Below are 27466 nucleotides of genomic sequence, written 5' to 3' on the forward strand. Positions count from 1 at the left end.
GTGATATGCATTGACTTGTTAAGCTTCTTAAATGCTATAAAAAATACGTGCAACACCAGCGCACTTCGACAACTTCTTTTGAGAAAACCGTAATGAATTGGAATATCTTAGCTCTGTCGGAATCAAGAATCTTACATATCAAATTTTTGAAAAGTACACACTGGTTTTAGGAGAGACAAGGACAAGTTCCCAATGCGGCGTCACAATGGGCTATGAGCCTCAGTATGTCCCATAGGGTTAATTTTTAATAATATAGCAATCTCACTTTGTGATAAATATCTGCTCTACGATGAGCAAAACAGTTTGAAAAGTTTAGATGGTTAAATTAAGCATAATTGGGCCAAGAAAGCCGGACGACGTAAATGTATTTTTTGCAGAATTTGTTAGTGATGTTAAAGCTTGTCCCGAAAATGTATAAAAATTTAAAAATTTATAAGTTTATTTGTTATACTCTTGTTATTGCGTTTTTTTTCATAGAAATAGTGAGTCACACCAACAGTAGAGTATATTCAAAATGCACCCAAACAGCACAATTAATAAGTCTCCGACTTTCTAATTCCAGCTAAACTAAGGGAGGATAGCATTCAAAGAGGTTTAACGGATATTTTCTTTACCGCTGGGTACAACAATGAAATAGGTTCTGTAGCCGGTTGGTACTTAAACGAGGGTAATAAGTATAATTACGCTATGAGAGGAATGGCAATTGTTTTTCAAACAAAAATTTTTGCCATTATGAAAGTAGCAGAATGTATAATTGAGAGGAGATGGAGCGGAAACAGATTGGAGCCTTTAGTGACAGTCAGGCTGTGCTAAAGGCTTTGGAGAAGGCAAAGCAAACCTCAAAGATTGTTCAAGAATGTAAGAAGAAGCTTAATTCTGTTGCAAGAAAGAATAAGCTCGTACTTATATTGGTTCCAGGGCACTGCGGGGTTCAAGGGAATGAAATTTCCGATGAATTGGGCAACTGCGGATAAGCGAAGTTGGGCAGCGATTATGTATACAATTTACATAAAGAGCGATGCTCCGTTCTGGAACGCTGCAGAACTGCAAAGCGTTTTGTGACAAGCCCGAACAAAAAACTATTTTCTTATAAAACTTGGCAGAAAAGACGTTTGGTTGATGGTCGGTATTATTAGAGAACACAATCCATGGATCAACATGTGACCACTGTTATCCTTACATAGGGTTTATGCGGATTCCTGATGCATACAACCTCCATTGGAATCATTGATGACCCGATTTGCCTGTCTTGCTTAGAGGAGGCGGATGACACAGAGCATTTTCTCTGCGAGTGTCATGCATTTGCTAGATGCCGATGTCATCAGAACAAGTAAAATTCGTTCTCTCAAACTGGAGGATACTTTCAGATTTATCAAAGAATCTGGAAAATTCTCACAGGCCTAACTACCTCTATTCTGTCCTATCTTTTTCCTTCTGTTACTTCTCTCCTTTCTCTCCACTCGCCTTTTAGCCTGATTTTTTAGGAATTACCAAATCTCTCGGTGCTTCTTGGCTTGACTTTTCAAATTTTAATTTCAAGGGAGGATAAAACTCATCATTCCGAAAATTGTATAGAGTATTCAGATATTTTGGAGGAGTTAAATGTAAAAATTATAACCGACTTCCCATTATGTACTTAATAGATACTGGTTTTGTAAATAAAATAAAAAATAAATAAATAATTGGCGCGTACACTTCTGTTAGGTGTTTTGCCAAGCTCCGAAATGTTCCTATTTGTGACGTGCGTCTTGATGTGGTTCTACAAATGGCGAGACGTACAGTTTTAAGCCGACTGCGGACAAGAAATCATTTTTATGAGTAGGTTTCTTCATAGCAGAAATACACTCGAAGATTTGCATTGCCTGCGGAGGGACGCGCGCTATTATAAAACTCGTTTTCTATTATTTGAACCTACGCACTCCCGAATGGTAGTCATGCCCCAACTCAATCTGCTATAGCGGCAGCCATAACAAAAAATTAAAATGTTTCATTGTTATTTGGAAAGGCATCTATTGCGGCCGCCGTAGCCGAATAAGTTGGTGCGTGACTACGATTCGCAATTCACAGAGAGAACGTAGGTTCGAATCTCGGTGAAACACCAAAATTAAGAAAAACATTTTTCTAATAGCGGTCGCCCCTCGGCAGGCAATGGCAAATCTCCGTGTGTATTTCTGCCATGAAAAAGCTCCTCATAAAAAATATCTGCCGTTCGGAGTCGGCTTGAAACTGTTGGTCCCTCCATTTGTGTAACAACATCAAGACGCACACCACAAATAGGAGGAGGAGCTTGGCCAAACACCCAAGAAGGGTGTACGCGCCAATTATATACATATATATATAACTATTTGAAAAAAAGTAGTAATGCAAATAAAGAAAATATTAAAAAATGCTCATAAATTTTTAGGATTTTCCCCCGTAAGAATTCCACCGCAAACCATGCTCTTTTAATGACTTTGCCAAACTAATATCTTTATACAAATCATCCTCTATACTGGAATCGTCGTTTTGGAAGATATTGTAGATGGTGATAGATTAGGTTAGGTTAGGTTAGGTGAAGTGGCAGTCCTTCGACGCACCTAGGCCAGTTAAAAGCCCCTTGTGTTACGACCGGAACTTTCCTACCCTTACTCAACTTGGTGCTCTCTAAATGTTAAAAAACTAGGAATTATTCACTAAAGGAATCTAAGAATTAATTATAAAGTATCATCAGTCCATATGTTCGTGCGTATTTTACCCATAATTTCATTTTGTACGATTTTTGCATACAAAAAATTATTCGCGAAATATAACGGAACTATTTATATTTTCTTTTATCTTAATCGCGGATAGAAGCACGTATTGTTAAAAAATAAAATGGAATCTTCGAGCGCATATAAGAGGCAAATTTTGTATTTTTTTTATAAAAATGGTAAAAATGCAACAACTTCTGCTGCAGAAATAAACACTGTTCACGGAGAGGATACCGTGATTGTAAGGACTGCGCAAAAGTGGTTTTCAAAATTCCGAAGTGGTAACTGCGACGTGGAGGATGCCCCGCGCGCTGGTCGCCCCTCGAACTCGTGGAAGCTGAGCCAAATTTGACAGTCGATATAATAGCTCAGAGATTAAATTCATCCCATGGAACAGTTCACAGGCACTTGGTTCCGTTGGGAAAGGTTTCAAAACTGGGAAAACGGGTTCCGCATAGACTTTCCGTCGCCAACCTTCAGCAGAGAGTGAATGTGTGTTCTCAGCTGCTGCAACGGCTTGAAAATAAAAGTTTTTTGAACCGTATCGTTACTGGTGATTAAAAATGGGTCCTTTACAATAATCCCATTCGCAAAGGCTAATGGTTAGATAAAGATGAAACACCAGAACCGACCCCTAGATATGGCCTTCGCTCCAAGAAAATTCTCCTGTCTATCTGGTGGGATATGCCCGGTATTGTTTATTATGAACTTCTGGAACCAAACCAGACGATAACTGCTGATTATTATTCCCATCAGCTATCAAACCTGAATGAGGCACTTAACAAAAATCGACCATCTTTAGTGAATAGACGCAAAGTTTTATTTCACCACGACAACGCAAGACCTCATACCGCAAGGCAAACATTAGGCAAGCTGAACAATCCGGATATTGCACCTTGTGATTATCACCTTTTCCGTGGACTTCAATCCCATATGAGTAACAAGAACTACTTCTCAAAAGAAGCTATAAAAAGAGATATCGAAGCGTATTTTGGCTCCAAGTATGTACAAACAATTTTTTGAGCAGGGAATTAAAAATTTGCCTAAACGTTATGAAGACATTGTAAATAAGGCAGGGAAATATATTATTGATTAATAAAGACTTTAAACATTTTTTTTATGAATTTTAAAACCACCTTTAAAAAACGCACGAACTTATGGACTGACCTGATCCTCACATCTGTTTTTGGAGCATCATTAGGCGAGACCCATTATCGAAGAAAGGAACCCATTTTACAAACGACCTATGTTAGCGCCGAAAATTTAGCACTGGCTGTAATAAACCTCACAATTATAGGAAAAATAAGGGTGATTGAAGTGACGAATACATCGATAAATCCGGCTTTAGAACAATATGGATATACGCTGTTTATTCAGAGAAGTTTTTAAACTGACAACCAACACACCTTAGCACATTACAGGGTAACAAAAAATAACTGTATACAAACTTCTCTGTGCAATTAGATGAATGTAAAATTTTTTTAGCGAATGCTCTTATTTTGTGATTGTTGTGTGTGTTCTGAAGTACAAAAAAAAGTATTCGTTTCTGTTCCAGCTCTTTTTAAATACTTTGTTTAACGATGCCAAATAGTCGCTCAGCTATTATAGCCCTGCATCAGCTAGGAGCACGCAACTGGGAGAGCACGGAAGCTTGGAATTGCACGTTCATTGGTTTCACAATCATCAAACGACAGAAATTGGTCTACAGAAGCCCCTGGACCTTCGTCCATTGTTGAACTTCGTCAAAATCCGCGATCTGTCATGGTTTGGGGTGGAATTTGCGCCAGTGGCAAGACTCCTCTGATTTTCATAGACCAAGGAGTCAAAATCCGTAAAGAAGTTTACCGTCAAGACATATTAGAAGCAGTTATTCTTCCCTGGTCCCAGCAGCATTTTGGTGACGGTGAGTGGACGTTTCAACAGGATTCGGCACCAGCCCACAGAGCAAAAACAACCCAATAGTTGTGCAAAGCTAATTTCCCAAGAATGGCCACCCTACTCACCGGATCTGAATCCGCTAGATTACAGCGTATGGTCGATTTTGGAAGCAAGGGCCTGTGCAATACGCCACAAAACTTTGGAGTCCCTGAAGCAAGCGTTGCGTCGAGAGTGGGATCGCACAACGGTAGACGAACTACGGCCTTTAGCCTATTCGTGCTAAAGGTGGCCAAATCGAAACTGGCTGAATATAATGTTACTCAAACATTGTCTATTAAAATTTCACAATTTTTTTTTGAGCTGCTATTAATGATAAATTTTTTTCATTAAAAAATGTTGTATACACTTATTTTTTGTCACCCTCTGGAAGCTGGAATTCTGACAATAATGGTTAGAAATTTAAATCTCATAGGTTGAGCAATAGCACACGCACAAAATTGTGTTATTCCAACAACTACTTTGACTAGTTTAATTCTCTGAAATCCAATTATACCAATAAATTACCTATACATATTCAAGCGACTTTGATTCCCGATGAGTTTGCGTTATTCACTAACAATTAATAAGGCACGGGGGTAGACCTTTAAAAAAGCAGGTATTCATACTGACTCCCACGTTCAACAATGCCTTAGCTGCTTCCGAGTAATAATAAAAAAACTAAAAAAAAAACAATAACGTACTCGTATGCAGAAAAACGCTTCAGTAAATAAATTAAAATAAATATTTAAAATTAAGAAAATATACACCAAAAATAGAAATTGTTTGCCCTTCCGTTTGAAAGATTTTATACTAGCAAATGTTTTATTATTATTATTTTTTTTTTTTATTATTTGTATTTCATCATAATTTTGAGAAAATGGAAGTGGAAATCCCCACAAATCATGTTTACACTAGGGGGCAAAAATAGCTTTAATTTCAAATTCCAGAATTAAAAAGTTAGCTTTGAGTTAAAAAAGTTGTCTCATAAAACTTAATGTTAAGATATATTTTACGCTGCTTGGTAACTGTTATTTGGAGGAAGTTTTTTTTAGTAACAGTCGGTCTTCATTTTTCGGTGGAAGCAATAATTACAAACTTTGCTTACTTTTCATTCTTCATCTCAATGGCGCATAGATATTTTTATAACCGCGCTCTAGTGTCCAAGGATATAATCATTTTTCTATGCAAAGGCATAAAATAATCGAGATTAATATAAACATATGTAGACCAAAAGCCCAGAATCGATTTAGCCAAATCTGACCATCCGTCCGTCCCTGCACACGATAATTCGGGCAAACGTAATATATTTTAATTAGGCTTGGTATGCATTTTAATCTTTGTCTAAAGCAGTTTGGTATGGAAAATGAATGAAATCTCGAAAACGCCTTAATAAAACTCACCCAGTCAAGCAGCAATAAAAGCAATAAGATCATATTGTATTAAGTCCAAAAAAGTTCAACGGAGCAGGGAGGCCATAGAAAGGCTAGACGCAAACGGAAGGCTGGATATCTATTGGGTACTTGGTCACAAATCCATTATGTGAAACGAAATAGGAGATGAGAAGAAAAAAGTGCTAATAGGCTATCAAAACCGCTAAATATAAATACAATATACAACGAAATGGACGACTACATGAAAAAGCAAGTGGTAGCTAGGTGGACTTATCTGACCGCATGCAAAACAGCAAAAGTTATGTGTAGAAATAACGACAAAAAACTGACTCAATTCGTACTTACGCTATCGCAAAACGACTGCAAAACTACCTTGGGAATCTGACAGGTCATAATCTATTGGCTGCACATGCGTACAAAATAGGGATTGCTAACACGGATAAATGCAGGAAATGCAGAGAGGATGTTGAGGAAGCTTTAAAACACCTTCTGTGCGTTTGTCCGGCATTATTAAAAACGCATTGAAAAATACCTGGGAGCCCCACAGCGTCTGGAGGACATCTCAAAAGCCAATCTCCCAGCTCTGCTTAGATTCGCCAAAAAGTTGACATCCTACATGCTGTCTCCTTTCAAACCTTTTAAGGACCAAAAGGTATATGCGTGGCTTAATGCCAACCAGGCTAACCTAACCTAACCTAAAATTCACCCAAACTTGGTGCACACAACCTATGCGGTGCATCACAGATGATATGCTAGAAGGGAAAATGACCTTTAATCAGTCTAGTCTGTCCTGTATGAGGGCACCCCGTTATCCTCAAGCAAGCTCTGGATCAGATCTTCCTTACGCAAGTCAACAGTAGATGGACTACGGAGTCCACATATATAGATCTGGCCTAAAAGCAATGAACACAGAAATAGTTCCCTTAGCAATCTAGAATGGCTTTCTATTATTACAGCACTTCGTATCATCTTCGGGCACTGCCTAATGGGAGCACATGGGAAACGTATGGTGCTTCCATCTAATGACTGATGGAAGAAACGAGAAAAGGTGGAACGCGACATCGCTATCTAAACTCTTAGTTCTTTGGATGCTACTCTTACTGCTTTGGAGCTTTCCACATTATTTCACCGTTTATTAGAGTGACGGAGTGATTTCACTTGGAAATTAGCTTGGGTCCAAACTAATAGTATCACAATGGGCCACCAGTCCTAAGTAAACTTCTTGTATGCCCTTATGGAAATAGGAACCCACCGAAATTTAATCTAACATTAGTACACATATTTTGGCGCCCACCGCATTTAGATCTGATAAAACTCATTTTATATTTCCGTTCGTCCGTCTGAGATACACTTACTGCTTCACATCTCCTTTGGATCTGACTTAAATATTATTCAGATCGGATAAAATCACGGTCACTTTTTTGTATGTTAGAAATTCCATCTGTTCGTTTGATGTTACGAGCTGTAACTCCCATTCGCTATGAGGTTGTTTGATTCCAAAAATGAACAGCTAGCGCAAATTTTACCCAAATGAGTGCGGGTATGTAAAGCTCAGTCCGCGTCGAATTTAGGCTTCTTTACTAGTTTGTATTGCGCTTTTTTTTACTTTTGATGAGCAACCGCTAATTAAAAGTAACGCTACCGCAATATTTGATACTCGCGCACCCACAAGTTCTAACTTAGGTTTAAAAAAATAGGCAACACAATTGCGCGCAAGTTGCAAAGATTATTCGTACAGGCTAAATATTCGTAATTTCATTCTTTATTTAATTTTTATTTTTGGTTACATTACATAGATTTTTTTTCATTTTAAATAAACCAGTTTCGTTGTAGTTATTGTAAAACTATAAAATGTTCTCCAACAAATTTTTTAGAGTAAAATTAAGGTAGTAAAAGACCTTGGTTGGTATAAAATCACTTTTTTGTTCAGTAGCTTAGAGGCGAATGAATCAATGAAATGGAAGTAAACGCTGCAAATAACGAGTATATAATGAGAGAAGCATCAATGCACATCGCGCGCTTCCTGGAAGAGTATTAATCAAAAAAATATAGAGAAAACCGGCAAATACATAGGGCTTATTCGTACAATCGGATAAGTACTAAGTTGTTCAATAAGTTTTGCGGTTCGATAGGAGAGGGCGTTGCTATTAGGCTTCATTTTCTTTTTGTTATGTTGGTATAAAATTGAATTGAAATTTGAAAAGTTCGAGCCAAGGAGCACCAGGAGATTTGGTGGCTCCTAAAACACTCAGGCTAAAAAGCCCATTGCATTTAAAGCTCTGGAAAGGGGGTTGATAGTCAAGGAGGGAAGGAGAAAAGTATCAGAGAAAGAGATTGGAAAGAATAGAGACAGAGATAGTTAGTCCTGTGAGATTTTTTCAGATTCTTTGGCAAATCTGTAAATATCCTCCAGTTTTAGAGAACGAATATTACTCATTCTCATAACATCGGAACCCAAAACTCGTAGCCGTGCTCTAGCAAAGGCAGGACACTCACAGAGAAAGTGATCAGTGCTATCCGCCTCCTCCAAGCATGACAGGCACACTGGGTCCTCAATGGTATACTCTTCATATGAACGTATGGGAAGTTTCATCTGAAACTGCCAATTCATTCTTTGTTTACAAGCCATTTAGTATAGATGTGTTACAGTATTTTCTGAAATGGAAAAAATCAAATATCGTGCAGTGATTGAATTTTCAAAAAGCAGGACATCGTATTGGAAAATCGTCGAGTGACTGAAAGAGATTCAGTAGAAGTCCTAGGCATCTCATTGAGCAGTGTAAGCAATAATTTTACTGAAGTATTGGGTTTCAGAAAGTAGAAAGCTGTATGCACAATGGCACAATCGCTAACGATGAAACACAAAGCACATTCGAATGCGACTTTCTCGGCAACATTTAGAGCGTTTTTGAAGAGTTAAAGTTAAAGTGGATTTTGTGCGTCGATTGATCACTATGGATGAGACTTGGGTACATGCAGCAATATGATGCCGATTCCGAAGGCTTTACCCACCACAATAACCGAATTTTCTACAGTTAAGGTACTTGACCACCTTATAAGTTTCAAAAAATTAAATTTTTTTTTTTTACATTTTTTCAATCCTTATACTTTTAAAAATCATCACCTGAAACTGTTTTTTTAAATTCGAATTCTAACAAAGTGAAATCAGTGAAAATGTGCAGGCGCATCCTGCACTCATTACTTGCTGACTCAGCGGAAAGAAAATAGCAAGTTTTAACTTTAAACGCGTTTTTCCAGAAATTACTTTTTTTCGAATGGCGGACACTTTATCTCCGAAACTGCTTAGCCGATTTTAATGATTTTGGTCTTGTTTTATTTGTTAAGATGTTTTGTATGCCAATTTACCACATTTTGCAAAAAAAAAGTTAATAAAGTATTGCTTTTTAAGCATAACATTGTGAAAAACAGGGGTGTTTTCTTAACTTTTTTTCAAACATCCGCCATTTTTTTATTATTTTTTTTTTTTGTCAGTTTGTGGTAAATTCTCACGCAAGGAACCTTCCTTTTGAAAATTTTGTTTCTCTCTTTTGTTTTAGAATTACCATTTCTAAGATTAACTGTCCGCCGCAAGACATGATTTTCTTCAGGCCTCGACTTTGGCGCCTCCTGGATATATGTTAAAAAAAGAAATTTTAATAAATCAATTTTTTTTGTATTATATAAGCTCTAAATAAAAATTAAAAAAAAAATTTATTTTAATATATTATACAGAACATGAAAAAAAAATTATTGAATATGTTGTACTTTTTAGCTTTCCAAGGTGGTCAAGTACCTTAAAGCGCTAAAATTTTGGCAAAGTTACCAGAGTTTCGTGTGGAACGTATTACGTGAAAAAATTGTGCAACACAGCGGTTGTGATGGCAACTCAAGCAAGCCCATATTATCTCCTAACAGGAGAGTGCTAATAGAAACCGCTATTAACAGCTATGACACTCATCCAGCAAACGAGCGATATGTACTTATTTATGTATAGTCAAAGAAGTGTTAAGGTCGTTAAGCTAAGCCTCCCTTCACCTTGGATATTTCCACAACAAATCATATTGCCACTTAATTTGCATATTTAATTGATGCATGAAATTATGCATTAGTAGGTAAATTCTTTCTGCACAGCAATGGGAAACTTTAATTGGGTTTTTCACATGAGATAATACATATAATAATCCATATTTCAAATTCCCATTATTCATTTCAATTTTTAAATTGTTTATTTCAATTATATGTACGTATGTATTAGTGTTTGCACATTGGTTGTTAGTTTTTATTGCATTAAAGATAATTTTTTTTTTTTTGTTTTTTACTAAAACTTTTCTTGCTAACGAGCGTTAAAGTCACAATGCACATTATGCAAATAGGCTGCTTCACATTATTAAGCTATTTTTGAGTTCATTTCAAATAATTATTTTTATTTTATTTTAAATAATTAAAAAAATGCTTTGCAATTGATTGGCTTTAAGATACATTAAAATGCAAATTTACTTCATTTTGTTTTTGTATTCATACATTGCTTAAGCGCTACTGTGGTGATTTAATTTTTTGTCAGCTTAAAAATGCACACACAAAGTTCGGGTGGACAGTGGTGGCCATACAAATTGTTAACGATAAATCAGAGACTGTGGACTTCGAAATTTACCATACATTTTTTGAATATTTATCTGCTTAAATACTTTTAGTGGGCTTATAAAAGCCAGAATCGTAAAGAAGATCCAACATTTTTTTGTTTCTCGTATTATTTGCTCGTGTTAATCTTTAATGGAAAAATAAATTCAAAAGAGATTTTAAACGTGCGGCATTCTTGTTTCCAATTAAAAAGTCTAATATTTTATATATTTTTAATTTATTTTCGATTACCTAAAATTTAAAACAAACAAATTTAAAAACTACTTAATTTATAACTTTCACCACTGTACCACTAGAGTCAAAAGTCTCCAGCGTATTTAGTCGCGACCATCGTTTACCATTGATAAAGGTATATGTGGAGTCGGAGTCGAGTTGATTTGCTTTTGAGTTCGAGCACACTGCATAATAATTGGCTGAATGCATTTTTTCCAAACTTCTTCTCATGTAAAACAATTCAAATGTACTCGAAAATTAATCTGCATCGTTGAATATAAATGTAAATATTTAGTAATGCAAGCAAATATTATTATATATATATTTTTTTTTTTAATTATCGCAATGGTTGTTTTTTTTTTATCTAGGCGACTGAAATAGCAAGTACAATAAAATTTATTTATCGCTATATGGTTTTCCTCTTCGACATAAATATCTTTAAATGTTAGTAGCGATCACGGTATGTTGCTTGTATCGTTGATTTCTGTGCTATTTGTTTAGATAATGCCCTTGCATGCTTTACTTGTATACATGTCGCAATGTATGTGTTAATGCATTTAGGTATGTTTTCCTTTATTTATATTTTACTATACTAATCTCTTCTGTAGCAGGGATGTGAGGGTTGCAATTGCAATTGCGCATCTACATCCATATTGGATGACGATGTCCTGATACTGTCGGAAGAACCAAGCTCTGAATCTTGCTCTGTAGTACGTCTCACCTCCTCCACTACATCCTTTTCCTCAGATTCTTGTTCGGCATTTTCGCTCTGGATCTCAACTTCATCTTCATTGGATTTTTGATTAGATGTTGCCGATTTGACATTCTCGCCGATAGATGAAATATCATGTTCGTCGTCCTCATCGCCTAGCTCCTCCTCAATCAATTTGCGCGCTAGTCTAACTGCTTCGAATTCGTTATAGTGCGCCTTTCGGCGACGTTCGAACTCAAGACGACGTACTGTAAATAAACAAATAATACACACATAAATAATTGCTTCCAAAGTATATATAATTTTTAAGGGTATAACGCCGGGTCTAGCAAGATAGAAATGAAATACATATAATAGTTTTCGATTTTTTTGGTCTGAAGAACGCGTTATTTAATGGAACATTGTCTGAAAACTCAGATTCGATTTAATAACATAATTTAAGAAAATATTTTAATCATAGCCAAATTTACGGAAAAATACGGAAGTTTACGGTAAACATAGTTTTGAAGCGCCATGTATCTATCATGCTTGAATCATATGTCGCTTTTTTCTTACCTTTTTCTTCAGGTGTTTCATCGATATTTTCTTCATCAGACAGTTCATCTGAACCAAATGCAGGCGATTGAGTGTTTGCGGCGATACGCAATCTGTAATCATTAAAAATAAATTAAGACATGTTCAACTTTGTTTAAGTATTGAATAAAGCTATTTTACTTTTCCGCAAGTAAATTTGCATCTAATGTATCTGTGTGCGCTAGATCTGGAATAACATAGTTATATGGCGTTTTCGGCTCATCAATTTTCATATGACCATAATCCTTATCATGTGGGTGGTAAGTTTGCAACACATTTAATTCATCAAATTTTGCACTTTTGCGATAACTGAGAACAAAAGAAGAATCAAATAAATAATATATGGAAAGAAAATGCGCGTATACATTGCAAATTAATTGGATTATCTGATTTGACATTGACGCTGTTATTACGCTTACCTGGCGGCACCGGGTTTATCAAAACTGCTTGAATTCTTTAGTATGCCCTTGCAAGGCTTCTTCGCGTCGGGCGAGTCCTGCATTATACTAGAGCTGATGTTTGGGTTACACTTTGAGATATATATATATATATATTGCTGCTATTAACCTTTTTAGTGTGGTAATTATTTCCTTTCTTTTTTTTATATGTATATAGATTTCAGGTGTGGGTGACTAATCCGAACCAAAGGCCGTTTACACTGCAGCTAAAAATAAAACGGAAAATTAAATAAATTGAAAAATTGATTGAACTCTGTTATCTGTTCATTTAAATGCTATGAGTTTTGAGAACCGGGTGAATTAATGACGATATCAAGTGTTATTGTCGTAAGAGAAATTTTAGCAAACAGACGTTAACTCATATGACGTGACTCGCTAACAAATGTCACATTGTCTTTCACCCGGTGATCATTATATAGAAAAATTTGATTACTTCATTCAAAATACCTATCAAAACTATTAAAATAGCATCAAGAAAAATTTGGCAATTTGTCGCTGCTGTGGTATGGTGGGTGGGCGCACTTTTTTCGAGACAAAACTATCCAATTCTGTCCGATTCTAATAACATTTCTTTTGGGTCCGAGTCTTTTAAAATAATATACATACTACAAGTTCACTAATAATCCATGTTGAATGATATTGATTTTTTTCCTGAAATTATAGTCAAAATTAAAACTTTTCTTTGCGAGACGAATGATCTGCCTAAATTTCTCTCCGCCCTGCCCACAGCAGCTTTAAATTATTGCTCTTCATTAAATAGTTTCTTAATTTTGAGTTATATTTATTTTGTATACATTAAATAGAATTCGATTAATATTTTACTTAAAAATTTCGTAATTATCTTTTGATTCACGAAACAAGAAATTGATATATTAATTGCGTACCTCTAAACTTATTCGATTATGGAAGAACTTTCGGTGTTTCTCTTTTGTTTGACAGCTGAAGGCTTAAATGATAAATTTTTCACAAAAGCAAAACAAAACATAAAATAAGTGATGCCACATTAAACAGGGCGACCAATGTTCAAAAAACTATGTACGTTACATATTCACGGGAATGATTTATTATTGCCTTAATAGGTCAATGCAATGTTTATGATGTGTGTTTCGAGCTCATAGTCAAAGAACGTACAAAGGAGCAAATGCAGTTCCTGATCCTTTTCGCACACAATTCTAGAGTAGAGTACTTCACCATGCAAAAACTAATAGGTTTCGATAATTATTCTCACTTACGTATGATGATTATATAACGTTACTTTACTCGGCCAATTCAGATTATTAAAATCCACAATATCTTCCGAAACCAGACTACAGCTATTTTAAAAGTGTAAAGCCTAGTATTTGGGTGGTAATCAAAGGATAGGCGGCGTGTCACCCAAATCACCCCCTCGGGAAGCCCATAAACCAACCTTTATAATTATTCAACTCCTAACTTCCAAGATCCATATAGAATCCTAAGAAAACCCCTAGTGTAAAAGATAATGTTTTTTCACGACTTCTCAGCCCACTCAATTATTGGTATTTATAATGAGCGCATAATAGAACATTTTTAATGAGTAGAATTTTAATAAGAGAAAAAGTATTAATTAGTGGCAAATATAATATATTAAAATCAGGACATTAATAAACATTTTTAACGGTAAATTTTCATATTAATTGTTAAAACGCTGATACATTGACTAAATTTGTATGCAATAATTTTTAAATTTGGCCTACGCAATGAAAATTGCCTATAATGAAACCCCAAGAGCTGGCGCCCTCCGAAAACTGTTACTTTCTTATTGGCGAGTTTGACAATTGAGTGATGGTAGTATAGAAAACAAATAATCACTTGGGTGTTCGTTTTATTTGTTAATTTTTATCTTTCCACACACTCTCGCACGTTCTTCGCCTCCTTTTTGTTTGCTCAATTTCTGTTTGTAGTCACGACCAACAGGTTTGTTTTTTGTTTTAATTCTACAGCGTTCTACCAGAAAATGTGTAATGGTTAACGAGGTTATCGTAGTCCCTGTCTGTATGTCGTGACATTATTAAGCACCGTGTTTTTTTTTTCTAGGTTATTTTGTTAATGATTTCAACGTTACCAAGCTATACACGATACCGTCGTAAGAACACGATGATGAGTTTTCATTTACATAGCCCTCTCATAAATTTGACCGTATCAGCTGTCACGGAATGTATGTTTACGTTGGTCAGTGTGGACACCATACGATTTTTGAAATCTACAGATCTACAATACTTTTGGAAATTTGGCATTACTTGCGAAAATTCGCGTAAGAGGCTATTATAAAAATTTGAAAGGATAGCAACTCTGTATTGAGCAGCTGATTACTAGTACAGAATTTTTTAAAGAAAGTTGCGAGTTGTGACGGAATATAAACTATTATAAAAAAATTAAGAAATCGGCAGAAAACTTTGTGCAACAACAAAAGCGGGAAGTGTGAGGCAGAAGCTGGTGCTGTGATTAGTGAAACTGGAAAAGGTTTCTGAGTGCAGCGGGCAGTAAACAAATTCCATAAAATGTTTAATGGTGAGCTGTAATATTAATAATAACACCAAGTGATGTATATAATTTTGATTTTTATACAATGAAATATAATAATTTCGTGTAATCTGTTTTGATATATCCAAACCACTTTCTCCACCAAACGCAACTATAGATATTGTTGATATAATCTATTGTATAAAAAGTTATCTAGTTCCTATTATCAGATAAATATAATATAATGTTAACTGCATATACATTTGTTTGTAACAATGTAAACCTCTACTTTTTTAACATTATCGATTTTTTTACAGAGCATTGCAAAATAACAAAGAAAAAACAACTACCGGCATACCAGAAACTATTATTTCTTCGCATTAGAGAATTGCGTATATACGTATACCTACCCTGTAGGAAACCCCACTAGTACTGAACTGATTCATTTCTATTGAATTCAGGTTCCTAATTCTAGAATCATTATTTGTTGATTTTCCTTCTCTTCCATATAAGCATTATGTGAATTTTAATTCATCCATTTTGCGATAATTCAGACCTAAGACTAAATTTAGCGGATGATATGAAATAAGCTCGGCTTCCCTTTTTCTATAGGTCAAGCTTTAAATTCGAGGGAAACAAATCGGCAGTCTAGCAAGTCGTTGGCAACGCTGCCTCAATAATCGTTAGGATATATCAGTGGAGTAGTATTTTGAAGATTTCGGATTCTAATCCTGGGAGTTTTTTTACTATTTTTTAGGGGTTTAATATTTTCAATTTCTTTACTTCAATTTATAATCCACATTTAATTAAAATTAAAAAAAAAATTTTGCGTCATAGATATGTATATTACTTGTAACACTAAGAGGTCAAGTAATACTTCGTTCAATCGGAATGTGAGGGCAAAACGTGTAAAGTGTAAAACAAAAAATGTATGTTTTAATGGGAAATAATATTGACAGTGATTTGTTTATAAACCAGATCTGTACAACTCTGAAATTTGTCAGAACTGACTAACGGTCAAGACAAATGAGCAATATTTTGTATAAAGCCAAAGGTTGTAATGTGCAAAAGGGGAGATTGCTTGGGTGCGATGTACTGCTTTGACGCTGTGACACTAAGAAAACTTGTGTCGCTGCTGATACGAACCACAAATTGTCTACCTTATACGTCTACCTCAACGTCAATAATTAAGAATTGACTGTTTCTCTTGTGGTCATTTCGTAACCATAACTAATTCTGTTTTTTCCGTTGTCTTGTGGTCATTAAAAATAAAGGAATAGAAAGTAGAATTATTTATTTTAAAATATACAAATTTTGCATATTGCGATAACTATTTTGATATCTTTTCAAGTTACTAGAAGCATTTCAAAACTGATCGGCGCTCATAAAAGCATCAGTTATATGCTATACTTAATTCGATACTTAAGTCAATCCCTACGGGGCAGTTCATAGCGTTGTCAGTTGATAGTGTTGAACAATTATTTGACCCATTACCAACACGTCACAACACATCATGCAGCCTCACTTCAATTCCGATTCACGTATATTTTCGCCGACTTTTTTCATAAAAAAATGCGCTGACTCAGCTGAGATGCTGCGCCGAACTGCTTGCTTTAAATTACAATATAAAAAATATGCATTACGGAAAGATATTGTGCTTTGAAAAATATTACGCAATATTAATTCGAAATACTAAGTACGTATTAAGATTATCAAGATTTGAACTTTTGAACTTGAAATATAATTTAAGCTCTGCGCATTTCCGTTATAAGGAGAATCTCTATCATATGTGATCTGTAAGCACTCAGTGCTTTCTGTTAAGGGGAGGCAGTACATTCAATGGAAATTTGCTTATTTTTATTTTTATATTCAATAGGACGTAACTATATATATGAGGCCGTGTAGCTAAATGGGTTGGTGCGTGACTACCATTTGGAATTCGGAGAACACGTAGGTTCGAATTTTCAAAGACCAAAATGAAGACACAATTTTTTTCAGGCAGGCAACGGCAAACCTGCGAGTGTATTTCGACAATGAAAAATATATATGAAATATATATAAATACATTCTTAAGGATTCCAATATAAATAATAATATACATATATACTCGTATGGTTAGGTTACGATGGTTGCCATTCTCCTTAAGGGTGTAGAGGAGCCCACTTTGGCTTGGAGGCCTAATATAATACCGTTTGTGTGGGCTCAACTTTCCCCACATTGTCTCTCTAATTATGTAATATATGTAATATTGTGGATGTATTTGGATTCCAAGTCTGCCAGACATCTAAAGAAGTAAGAGTTTAGGCAGCGAACCCATTTTCTGGCAAGAGGCCCTTCTTTAATATGACTACATAATAATATATAATATAATATAATATTATATTTTCACTTTTACATATCTAAAGCAATTTCTGTAATTTATATAAATTATTTATTAAATCAAATTAACAGTTAACAGTTTGAAACAAGAAAGAGGCAAAAGTTAGCCAAGTATATGGCTGAAAGTTAATTAAGCAAATAAGTTTAGACATTTTAACACGTCTGATTTAAGGCTTCCAGCATTCTGATTAGGTTTTATAGAAATCGGCATTTTGTTTCCATATTTTGACAATTCTGGAAAAAAACATTCCAGAGGAAACAGTGCAATTGTGTTTTGGTACAATGAGGATACAGGTTCTACTCGACTGCACAAAGGTTATTGATCATTTTATATAAAAATAAAAGGTTACGATATTTATTGTAAAAAAAAAACAGCCAAGCTGCAGTTTAGTATTTTACAGCAATATTGGGCAATGTGTTAAAATTTACACTTGGAAAATACGAATTGTTTAATTTTTTCTATTTTTTATATACAGTTCTTCAACGCCTGTTAGGCGGAGATACACCTCCAAATAAAGTACTCGAAATCAGAGGCGAATCATTGGGAAGTTTATTAGTGATTGGACGGGATGAAGGTATGGTTCTTTATTCGCCACCCTTCAATTCCACAGATAAGAAAGCATGCTACGAAATTGTGCTCCAACGGCATGTCAATGATCCCGCCAATACTTGCTTTAGCCTGTTTCGATCGCCCGCACAACAGGAAGCCGAAGATCGATTCAACGCCTTCGTACATCGATTGCCTGTGTTTGTAACTATCGTCAAAGAGGTAATTTGAAAGTTAGTACGTGAGTGTCAAGCATTCGACAAGACTTTGGCAAAGTTGTGGTACACAGAATCTAGTGTACATATGTCGAATCGAATACGGAAGATAATAATAATTACATTCTCTAGCTTAATATATGTATATCATTTCAACCCACATATTTGCAGTTCTACAATGTTAATGGTCTGCAAAAGGTATGTGACGCCTTAGCAGAGAATCCCTCGTGGTCACTGGCACACTTGGTCGCTTATTTTAATCTCGTTGATTACGTTAGTAATCCGAAAGTGTTGGAATTCATCGATTACGCTGATCATGTACAACTGATGTCACCGTTTCAGGTATTGTTTGGAAATACTTTAATGACGGCGTTATATTAATAATTGGATATGTCTCTATACTATTTAGCTTGCCATAAAAAGTGGGAACATCGAAATGGTCAAGACATTGTTGCCGCTTTGTAAAATGGAACATTTAGATAACAACAGTAATTCTGTATTCCATTACGCCGCTAGTACAACAAAAGAGATTATAAACGTGAGTGCGAAAACGCTTCAATAATTGATTTACTCATAGATTTCTAAAAATTATTTAAACATTTTAACTTTATTTCTCGAAAACACACAGCCACAAACTTATTTTAATCTATCTATATTATTTATTTATTTTAGAAGTATATGCAATAAATTTTTACAGACAAGTTAGATAAGAAGATACAAAATAAAACTAAGTAAATAACGCTAACATTAAACCGACGCAAGTTAGTAAACTACTTAGCCGGCAACGAGAGTCTTATGATAAATGTGAATTTCTGGTGGAAATAAACTATGAGATACTCCATCTCACTGATCGAGTCGAGACAGGCATTGGCAATAGAATAAGATTTTATATATCAACGGGTACTTTCTGCTTGGAAAAAGTTAATTTATGACATTTCTTAATATTGCGACAACAGTTTGTGAACCACACTTATATTAGGAAATTCGTATAACTCTTTCAGTTGAAAAATGCATCGAGTCTGGTCATAAATGAATCGAGTATGGCCATAAATTCCAATTGTTTGGAATATCTCAACCATGCACATTCTAGTCAGTTTATTTTTTTTTTACAACTTCCTTCATATTCCGAAAATTAACCTAATTGGATCATAAAGACGATTTTTGCAATATGTTGACCCCATAACCTTCTGGCTAAGAAGAATGCAGGTGACTCCGTAAGTGTAAGGAAACTATTAAAATCAGTCAAGCCGTTGAGGAAAGGAATTACGAAGATTATTACTATTTTTATTATCTTTGTTATCGCTTTTTATCACAACTACCATTTTTGTTAGTACAGAATTTACAAAAACTTTTATACTCGAGTTTTTATTGTAATTGTGTTCATGTGTATGATTTTAAAATGATCAGAATGGCGATAGAAATCAGGCAAGGTTATAAAAATAAACATTTATAGGGGGGAGGCTATGAGTTTAGTTGCAGAGTCCATGCAATTAAGTATAAATAAGTAATTTTGTATCAAAGTGGTAACTTTTTTAAAATTAGAAATTTCTTGTGAAAAAAATTTTAAAGGCCTCGAATTTACTTCTTTTACTTACATTTACTGCAGTTATTAACCGCTAAAAGCACGGTGAATCTCAATCACATCAATTCGGATGGATTTCCACCACTACATTTGGCCTGTTTATCGGATAAACCGGATTGTGTTAAAGCTTTACTATTAGCCGGCGCAGATGTTAACTTGAATGCCAAAAATATGAGCAAAATATACAAAACAAGTACGCCTACGTCTGTCGCTGAATTCCTGAAAACCAATGCCAATAAACTGTATACACAGGATATGAAATTCGGTGGTACTCCGCTGCATTGGTGTTCATCGCGCGAGACTTTACATGCACTCATTATGCAAGGATGTGATGTCAATGCCACCAATTTTGATGGGCGCACCGCTTTGCATGTGATGGTAACACTTAATTTTGGCTTGTGAATCTTGAACAGAAGGTACTATTTAAAATTTATATCCGACAGGTTGCACGCAATCGCTTTGAATGCGTTGTTACGCTCCTTGCTCATGACGCTGATATTGATGTATTCGATAAAGATGGAAACACAGCTTTGCACATAGCCATCGAAAAAAAATTGGTTCCAATCGTACAATGCCTAGTGGTATTTGGTTGCGATATAAACATTAAAAACCAAGATGGCAAGACACCGCGTCATATGGTTGGGAATGATCCTAATGGCGGCAAGGAGAGTGAAATTCTATACATTTTACATTCAGTTGGAGCTAAACGGTGAGTAAGAAAATGAAATAAAATAATATTATAAAATATATTATGCCATTTGCCACTTTAATCATGGAAGTTTGCAAGTAATATAATAGCAATTTATGTAACACAACTCCCATCACTGCATTTCATTTTCAGTTGTCCAGATTCAAGCTTGAAATGTCCGTCTGGATGTAATGCTAAAGGCTCGTACAATGGTATACCGCCCGAGTCTCCTGAGCGCGTCGAACAACGTGAGCACATTGAGAACATGCTGGCATCAACTAGTCGTCAAGCAATGGATGGACTTTTTGGTTCATCGTCTAATGGCAGCGCTGGTACTGTGGAGTAAGTTTTAAATATAATTTACAATTAAATTTGTGAAACAAAACTTTCTCACAATCCTCGCTGGCAGACCGACTGTTATCATTGATACGGAAAAAGAGCAAAAAGGACAAAGTATTATGGATGCTTTACTCGGAATGTTTACCACAAAAGTAAATACTGACAGCAAAAAAGGTAGACCAACACTATTTGTAATATGTTCAAACTGAGTCTTATATTGCAAACATTTTAGAGTCGCCCAGTAATAGCTTGGAAGGAGATGGCAGTGGGGATGCCAGTGCAGCTGCTACACCCACCACACCAGCTTCCATCGGCAGTGATTCTAGCAACAAAGGCGAAAAACCATATGCCCGCGGACGCTTATTGTGCCTGGATGGGGGCGGTATACGGGGCCTGGTACTTGTTCAAATGCTACTCGAAATAGAAAAACTCTCACAAACGCCAATTGCTCACATGTTCGATTGGATAGCTGGCACTAGCACTGGTGGCATTTTAGCACTGGGACTCGGTTGCGGCAAAACAATGCGTCAATGTATGGGCCTGTACTTGCGCATGAAAGAACAATGCTTCGTTGGCTCACGTCCCTATCCTAGTGAATTGTTCGAAAATATATTAAAAGATAATTTAGGTCAGTATACAGTAATGGCCGACATTAAACACCCAAAAATTATGATAACTGGCGTTATGGCTGATCGTAAGCCGGTGGACTTGCATCTATTTAGAAATTATCATAGCGCAAGCGATATTCTAGGAATTGTTACGCCAATTAGTAAGTAGTTCACTCAATACTATATTTTTTTGTTACATATGTGTATATGTATATATGTACTTATGTTTGACAGATAATCGCCGAGTACCACCACCTCCTCCAGAAGAGCAACTGGTTTGGCGTGCAGCTAGAGCTACTGGTGCAGCACCCTCGTATTTCCGGTTAGTAGACTTAACCCTGATTTGAATCGAATGATTCAAAACAGCAGTAGACAAGAGAACCCCCTTTAATAAATTATTACTTAATGAATATTGGGTTATGGTCGAGAATCATAGTTTTATTGTTCTATTTTCAAATGCTAACTATGAAATAATCTATAATAACTAACTACAAACGTTAAGTTCGTGAGTGCAATCATTTTTATACGTTTAATTATTTATAAAGCTATTTGCATTTTTTCTCTTACAAATATTAAATTTTATTTTCTGCTTGCATATGGGTAGTTCTTTAATTATATTATTAATATGAGTGCTTTCATATACACAACAATTTATGCATGTTCGTACCCAATTTGTTATAGCGCATTTGGCCGTTTCCTCGATGGTGGGTTAATCGCTAACAATCCAACTTTGGATGCTATGACAGAAATTCATGAATACAATATGGCGTTGCGTAGTGTTGGTCGTGAAAAGGAGGCAGTTCCGGTAAATAATTATTGCTAAATGTCATAACGTTTTTTTTTTGTAGTTGCATAATTAATTGTTTTCTGTGCTTCACAGGTTTCAATTGTAGTCTCTCTAGGCACTGGTCTGATACCAGTAACCGCACTCAAAGATATTGATGTATTCCGCCCTGATAGCATATGGGATACTGCCAAATTAGCCTATGGAATCTCAACAATTGGTAAGTGCATACATCTAATTACAAATGTACATATGTATTAGGGCGGGTCGATTTAAAAATCGCTCATTGCTCTGTGAAAATCGTATTCTAGGGATCAAAATAAGAAACTTTGCCGAACGAACCATACCTCTAAAACGCATTCTGATGTCCTCCAATTTAAAAATATCACCATTTTTGGCCTTTACATGAAAAAATCAGCTAAATGGCTATGTTTTTTCCTTATTTTTATTTATTTATTGGGAGGTTGAATTAGTTTTAAAGGTTTTTTTCGAAGATTTGGGGCTTTATTGTGAAAAAACGGTACAAAATATTTTATTCGAAGTATTGGCCATCGCTAGCTACAACTTTCGCCCATCTTTCGGGCAATTTCCGGATGCCGTTTCTCCAAAATTCTGGCCGCTGCTTGACTATCCATGACTCAACCCATATTTTGGTAGCCTCGTACGAGGAGAACCGCTGGTCCGCCAAATCGAGACTCACATGCCGGAACAAATGATAATCGGAGGGAGCTATGTCTGGACTATACGGCGGGTGGGGTAACACTTCCCAGCCAAGCGTTCCAAGGTATTTTTTGACAGGTTGAGCAACATGCGGCCGAGCGTTGTCATGTTGCAAAATAACCTTGTCGTGCCTTTTTACCGTTTCCGACCGTTTTTCTTTCAATGCCCGGCTTAAACGCATCAATTGCAGTCGGTAACGATCCCCCGTAATTGTTTCGCCCGGTTGGAGCAGCTCAAAATATACGACGCCGACCTGATCCCACCAAATGCAGAGCATGATTTTCTTGCCGTGAATATTCTGCTTGGCCGTCGACGTTGATGCGTGGCCGGGCAAACCCCATGATTTTTTGCGTTTTGGGTTATCGTAGTGGATCCATTTTTCGTCGCCAGTCACCACCCGATGCAAAAAACCCTTCCGATTTTGTCGCTCGATCAGCAATAAAATTTATTATTTATTTATTATAATATCTATCTAAATGAAAAAATTAATTTAAGTGAGTTATAGAAAAGAAACTAAAAAGTTCGACCCAAATTGGGGGACATCAGAATTCGTTTTAGAGGTATGGTTCCTTCGGCAAAGTTTCTTATTTTGATCCCTAGAATATGACTTTCACAGAGCAATGGGCGATTTTTTTGCCTCCCCACAAATCGACCCGGCCTAATATGTATGTATGGTTAGTGAGACGCGTTCCAAAGTATAAAAAATTGTCTAAAATTAAGAATCTGAAAAACCCTTTTTTAATGAAACCTTTTTATTCTATTATGTTTTTTTCATAATAGGCAATAAATAATTGATATTTTTTCACCGCTATGTTCTCCGTCCAAAAAAAGTTAAACATTTACTTTTTTCGGTCAAAAATAAAAGTTAAATTTTGAGTTTGGTATTTTCTGTCCAAAAAAAGTTTAAACTTAACATTTATTTTTTCAGTCATTGAAAAATCATTAAAAACTAATTGATGGATTTATTTGATTGATGAAATATTGGTCAAGACCAAGGCACATTCACTAAAGGTGGTGGCAATCGATCAACAACAATGTTTTGTGCATCTGATTGTCAAAGCAAAGTATTGGCAAAGTAGAAAACACAGAATGAATTCGCCTTGTTTTATTCTGGGCTGACCCAAGAGTGACAGAGAAGAAGATTGGGCCTTCCGAGCTCGCTGTGTCGTAAGAGTCCATCAATAAACAAAAAAAAAAAAAGAAAAGGGAATCACTTGTTTGTAAAGAAGAAGGGTGGGCGAAAGCAATGGAAACAACCAAACACAAGAAATTATACTTATACACATATATTTTCGAGCCCCGGCGTCATAAAAACTGCATTTGGAGTATTTACATTTATTTGTGCTTTAACAATTTAACACGCGGCACTTCGTTTGCGAGGGGAGCTGACGTCAGAGTAAAGCTGTTTTTTAATGGCGCTACCTTCAGTACTCAATTCGTCTTTGAGCTGACCCACATTGGCACGGCGAAAGAAAAAACAAATCAGCTGATTTATCAATACCACCTTTAATAGACCCGCCTTGGTCAAAACTGACTTTTTATTGGAAAAAGATGTGATGCGCTATATACAAATGTTAAATAGTCAAATTCCTTCCGAGTGATTTTTGAATTGAAATTTCGAAGTAAACTATTATTTTCGATCCCTCATTTATTATATTCCATCCTCTGATTAATCAACACAACAATTGCGTAGTTGATTGCACAAACATTCCCCAAAAATGCTAGAATGACATTGGCTGAATATAAATCCAGGCCGTTTCGATAACGTATATCCAATTTGTATCTAAAAATGTGCCGAGAGATGAGATGCTGTATGTCAGGTTAGGTTGACCTAGTTGAAAGCCATCACATAGACCTATTGGTCCTTAGTGGTGTTAGATGGAGCTAGACCTTAACGTTTTTCTATAGTAGACATCTTGCAATAAGTCTGCGTCTTTTGCGAATCTAAGTAAACTCTGAAGCTCTAACCACGAGACACATTCCAACTTCTCAAATCATTCTAGCTAATGCAGGACACAAACATAGAAAGTGTTCTAAAGTTTCCCTCTCTTCCAGTTCATTGCAAAATCTGCAGTTATCATAGGTTGTAATTCGTATCTTGTATGCCACTAGCAAATTGTGGCCTGCCAGTATACCTACGACAGTTCTGTGCCTAAGTTTTCTTGTTGAAGTGACATTTAACTGCGCTCTTGGCAATCTCATCTACAATTTCATTTCCTGCAATGCGCTTACGTCCGGGTACCCAATAGATGTACAGCCGTCTATCTGTGGCCAATCGCTCTATTGCTTCCCTGCTTTTAAAATATTTTTAATGAAATTTCATATGAGTTTATTGCCTTTATCGCTGCTTGACTGTCAACTATATATATTTCTTACTGAAGTGATCAGGCAGCTTAAACGGCTACTGAGTCTAACCTTTTGAAGGCGTCAGTAAATATATTAAACGTATTGAGGCTAGGTATGAGATGAGATGGTGTAAAGTAAACCCAAATATTTTTGAATGGCTCAATTTCAATAGCATGGATTCTAATTTTTGAGTACAGCGTTAATGAAATCTACGATGAACAGCATAAAAAATTGGTCACACATTTTTGGCGAATACGCCCGAAGTGACAATCCTTGGCCAGATATAAATCTGTTCCTCTAACGAAGACTTAAAACTGTAGGTCCATTTCTGGAACAACAATAAGACGCACGGCACAAATAGGAGGCGGAGCTCGGCCAAACACCCAAAAAAGGTGTAAGCGCCAATTCGATACGAGTGTCGAGGATGATGTCAAACATGTTATTTATGTGGATACAACCGGTTTTTAATCGTTTCATCGGTTTTATCTTTGATTTACCAATACCACCTTTAATAGACCCGCCTTGGTCAAAACTGACTTTTTATTGAACTGTGCCACATAATAGAAAATCATCGCCATGAATTTGGTTCATCGAAGCTTTATATTAGTTGGTGTTTTGATGCTCATTTTTGCACCGACGATATAAATATACTGTCACTTCAGACACAATAACTTCTCTTCGGTTCGCATAAATATGATTATGGCTGTACCTCAATGGAAGACGTACCTATCCACCTGTTTATCTCTTTACTTTGGAACGCTTCTAGTAAACGTGTGTAGGTTCATTCAAAATAATATCTCATGCCTATTATTGTTATATTGATTTTTAGGTAATTTGCTTGTTGATCAAGCGACGGCTTCCGATGGTCGTGTTGTTGACCGGGCACGCGCTTGGTGCAGTACCATTGGTGTACCATATTACAGGTATACTTAGGAAATATTTTGTGTATTGTATATTTTTCAATTTACTAATTTCAATTAATTTTATCATTTTGCCAGATTCAATCCACAACTATATGAAGACATCGCTATGGATGAAAAAGATGATCAAAAACTGATTAATATGTTATGGCATGCCAAGGCCTACATGCACAATAATCGTAACAAAATAATAGAAATGATCAATTTATTGAAATAGCACATAAGAAAGATTTAGACCGCAACTAATTTTTCCATAAAAGCAAATAGCTATGGAAAAGAATCGAATATTGTTAATTGTTCATGAAAAGTATTAATAAATAATTTAGTGCAGTTGGTTCTTCACAAAACTGGCATAGAAATTATTCACTGGATTGAAAGAAAGCGGTCTAAAATATGATAATTTATACAAAAGTGATATTAAAAATTTCTGCAACACTTAAATATATCTACATATGCATGTAAACATTTATGAAATATCGAAATAGAATATGATACCGTAGCTAAATAGCTAAGTCCAAAGTGACCTCCACAAATATTCACAAAAAAATTCCGACTAACAGACACTTGATAGTTCAGTGCTTGTTACAAATATGACAATATATTTTAAAAGTACACCATCTACCAAATCAACTATTATACCATCAAATAGTTAAACATGTATGTATATATGCATGTGTAATAGATTTTGATATAAAGATAAAGATAATAAGCAAATTTTACCGACCGCCTGATGCAGAATAATCGCCTAGAATTCACTCCTGTAGACGTTTCGTGGAGCTTATATCGTATGCACATACACAAATAATCATGGCAGTATATATGTATATAGATATTCACTGTTTACAAAAAAACGAAAGGATTCGAGCTAAAACTGTTGATCGGTCTTTTTTTTTATGTATACATATCCACAGTACTGTTTTTTTATATTCTTTTTGTTCAAGAAGTTTTTAAAAATATTTAAAATACGTGTTTGTTTTTATTTGAGTCGGAAGGCAATCTAAACTTTCTATTTTTTATAATTAACTAGAAAAGTGTGCACTTATCAAGATACAAGTATAACTAAATGAATCCTTCGCGAACCATTTGAAATTCGACAAAATAACTTAATTTCAAAAATGTATGACCAAAATGTCAATAATAAAAAATTGCATCATTTATAATTATATGTAAGTCTACATTTGTAAGTTCATAGAAATTTGTCGGTAGTTTGCGGAGAATTCACTTTA

At 35.5% G+C, this 27466-nt stretch overlaps 2 protein-coding genes across 2 annotated transcripts; one reads left to right on the forward strand and one right to left on the reverse strand.

Annotated features, from left to right (window-relative positions):
* Nucleotides 1–10538: 10538 nt before the first annotated feature.
* LOC129242410 (protein phosphatase inhibitor 2-like) lies at nucleotides 10539–13597 on the reverse strand. The gene is made up of 5 exons (XM_054879037.1): nucleotides 13516–13597; nucleotides 12593–12837; nucleotides 12315–12482; nucleotides 12156–12247; nucleotides 10539–11848 (listed from the first exon to the last, which is right to left on the reverse strand). The coding sequence occupies exons 2-5, from the start codon at nucleotides 12673–12675 to the stop codon at nucleotides 11481–11483; spliced, it is 711 nt and encodes a 236-aa protein (XP_054735012.1). The 5' UTR covers nucleotides 12676–12837; nucleotides 13516–13597; the 3' UTR covers nucleotides 10539–11480.
* A 1366-nt stretch (nucleotides 13598–14963) lies between these two features.
* LOC129241211 (85/88 kDa calcium-independent phospholipase A2-like) lies at nucleotides 14964–26936 on the forward strand. Its single transcript, XM_054877431.1, has 14 exons — nucleotides 14964–15160; nucleotides 17968–18260; nucleotides 18425–18595; nucleotides 18663–18791; nucleotides 19860–20213; nucleotides 20279–20544; nucleotides 20677–20865; nucleotides 20933–21036; nucleotides 21095–21631; nucleotides 21705–21792; nucleotides 22152–22275; nucleotides 22351–22474; nucleotides 26150–26243; nucleotides 26319–26936. The coding sequence occupies exons 1-14, from the start codon at nucleotides 15151–15153 to the stop codon at nucleotides 26455–26457; spliced, it is 2622 nt and encodes an 873-aa protein (XP_054733406.1). The 5' UTR covers nucleotides 14964–15150; the 3' UTR covers nucleotides 26458–26936.
* The last annotated feature ends 530 nt before the right edge of the window (nucleotides 26937–27466 follow it).

The sequence above is a fragment of the Anastrepha obliqua genome, chromosome 3, assembly GCF_027943255.1.
Source record: "Anastrepha obliqua isolate idAnaObli1 chromosome 3, idAnaObli1_1.0, whole genome shotgun sequence".
NCBI lineage: Eukaryota > Metazoa > Arthropoda > Insecta > Diptera > Tephritidae > Anastrepha > Anastrepha obliqua.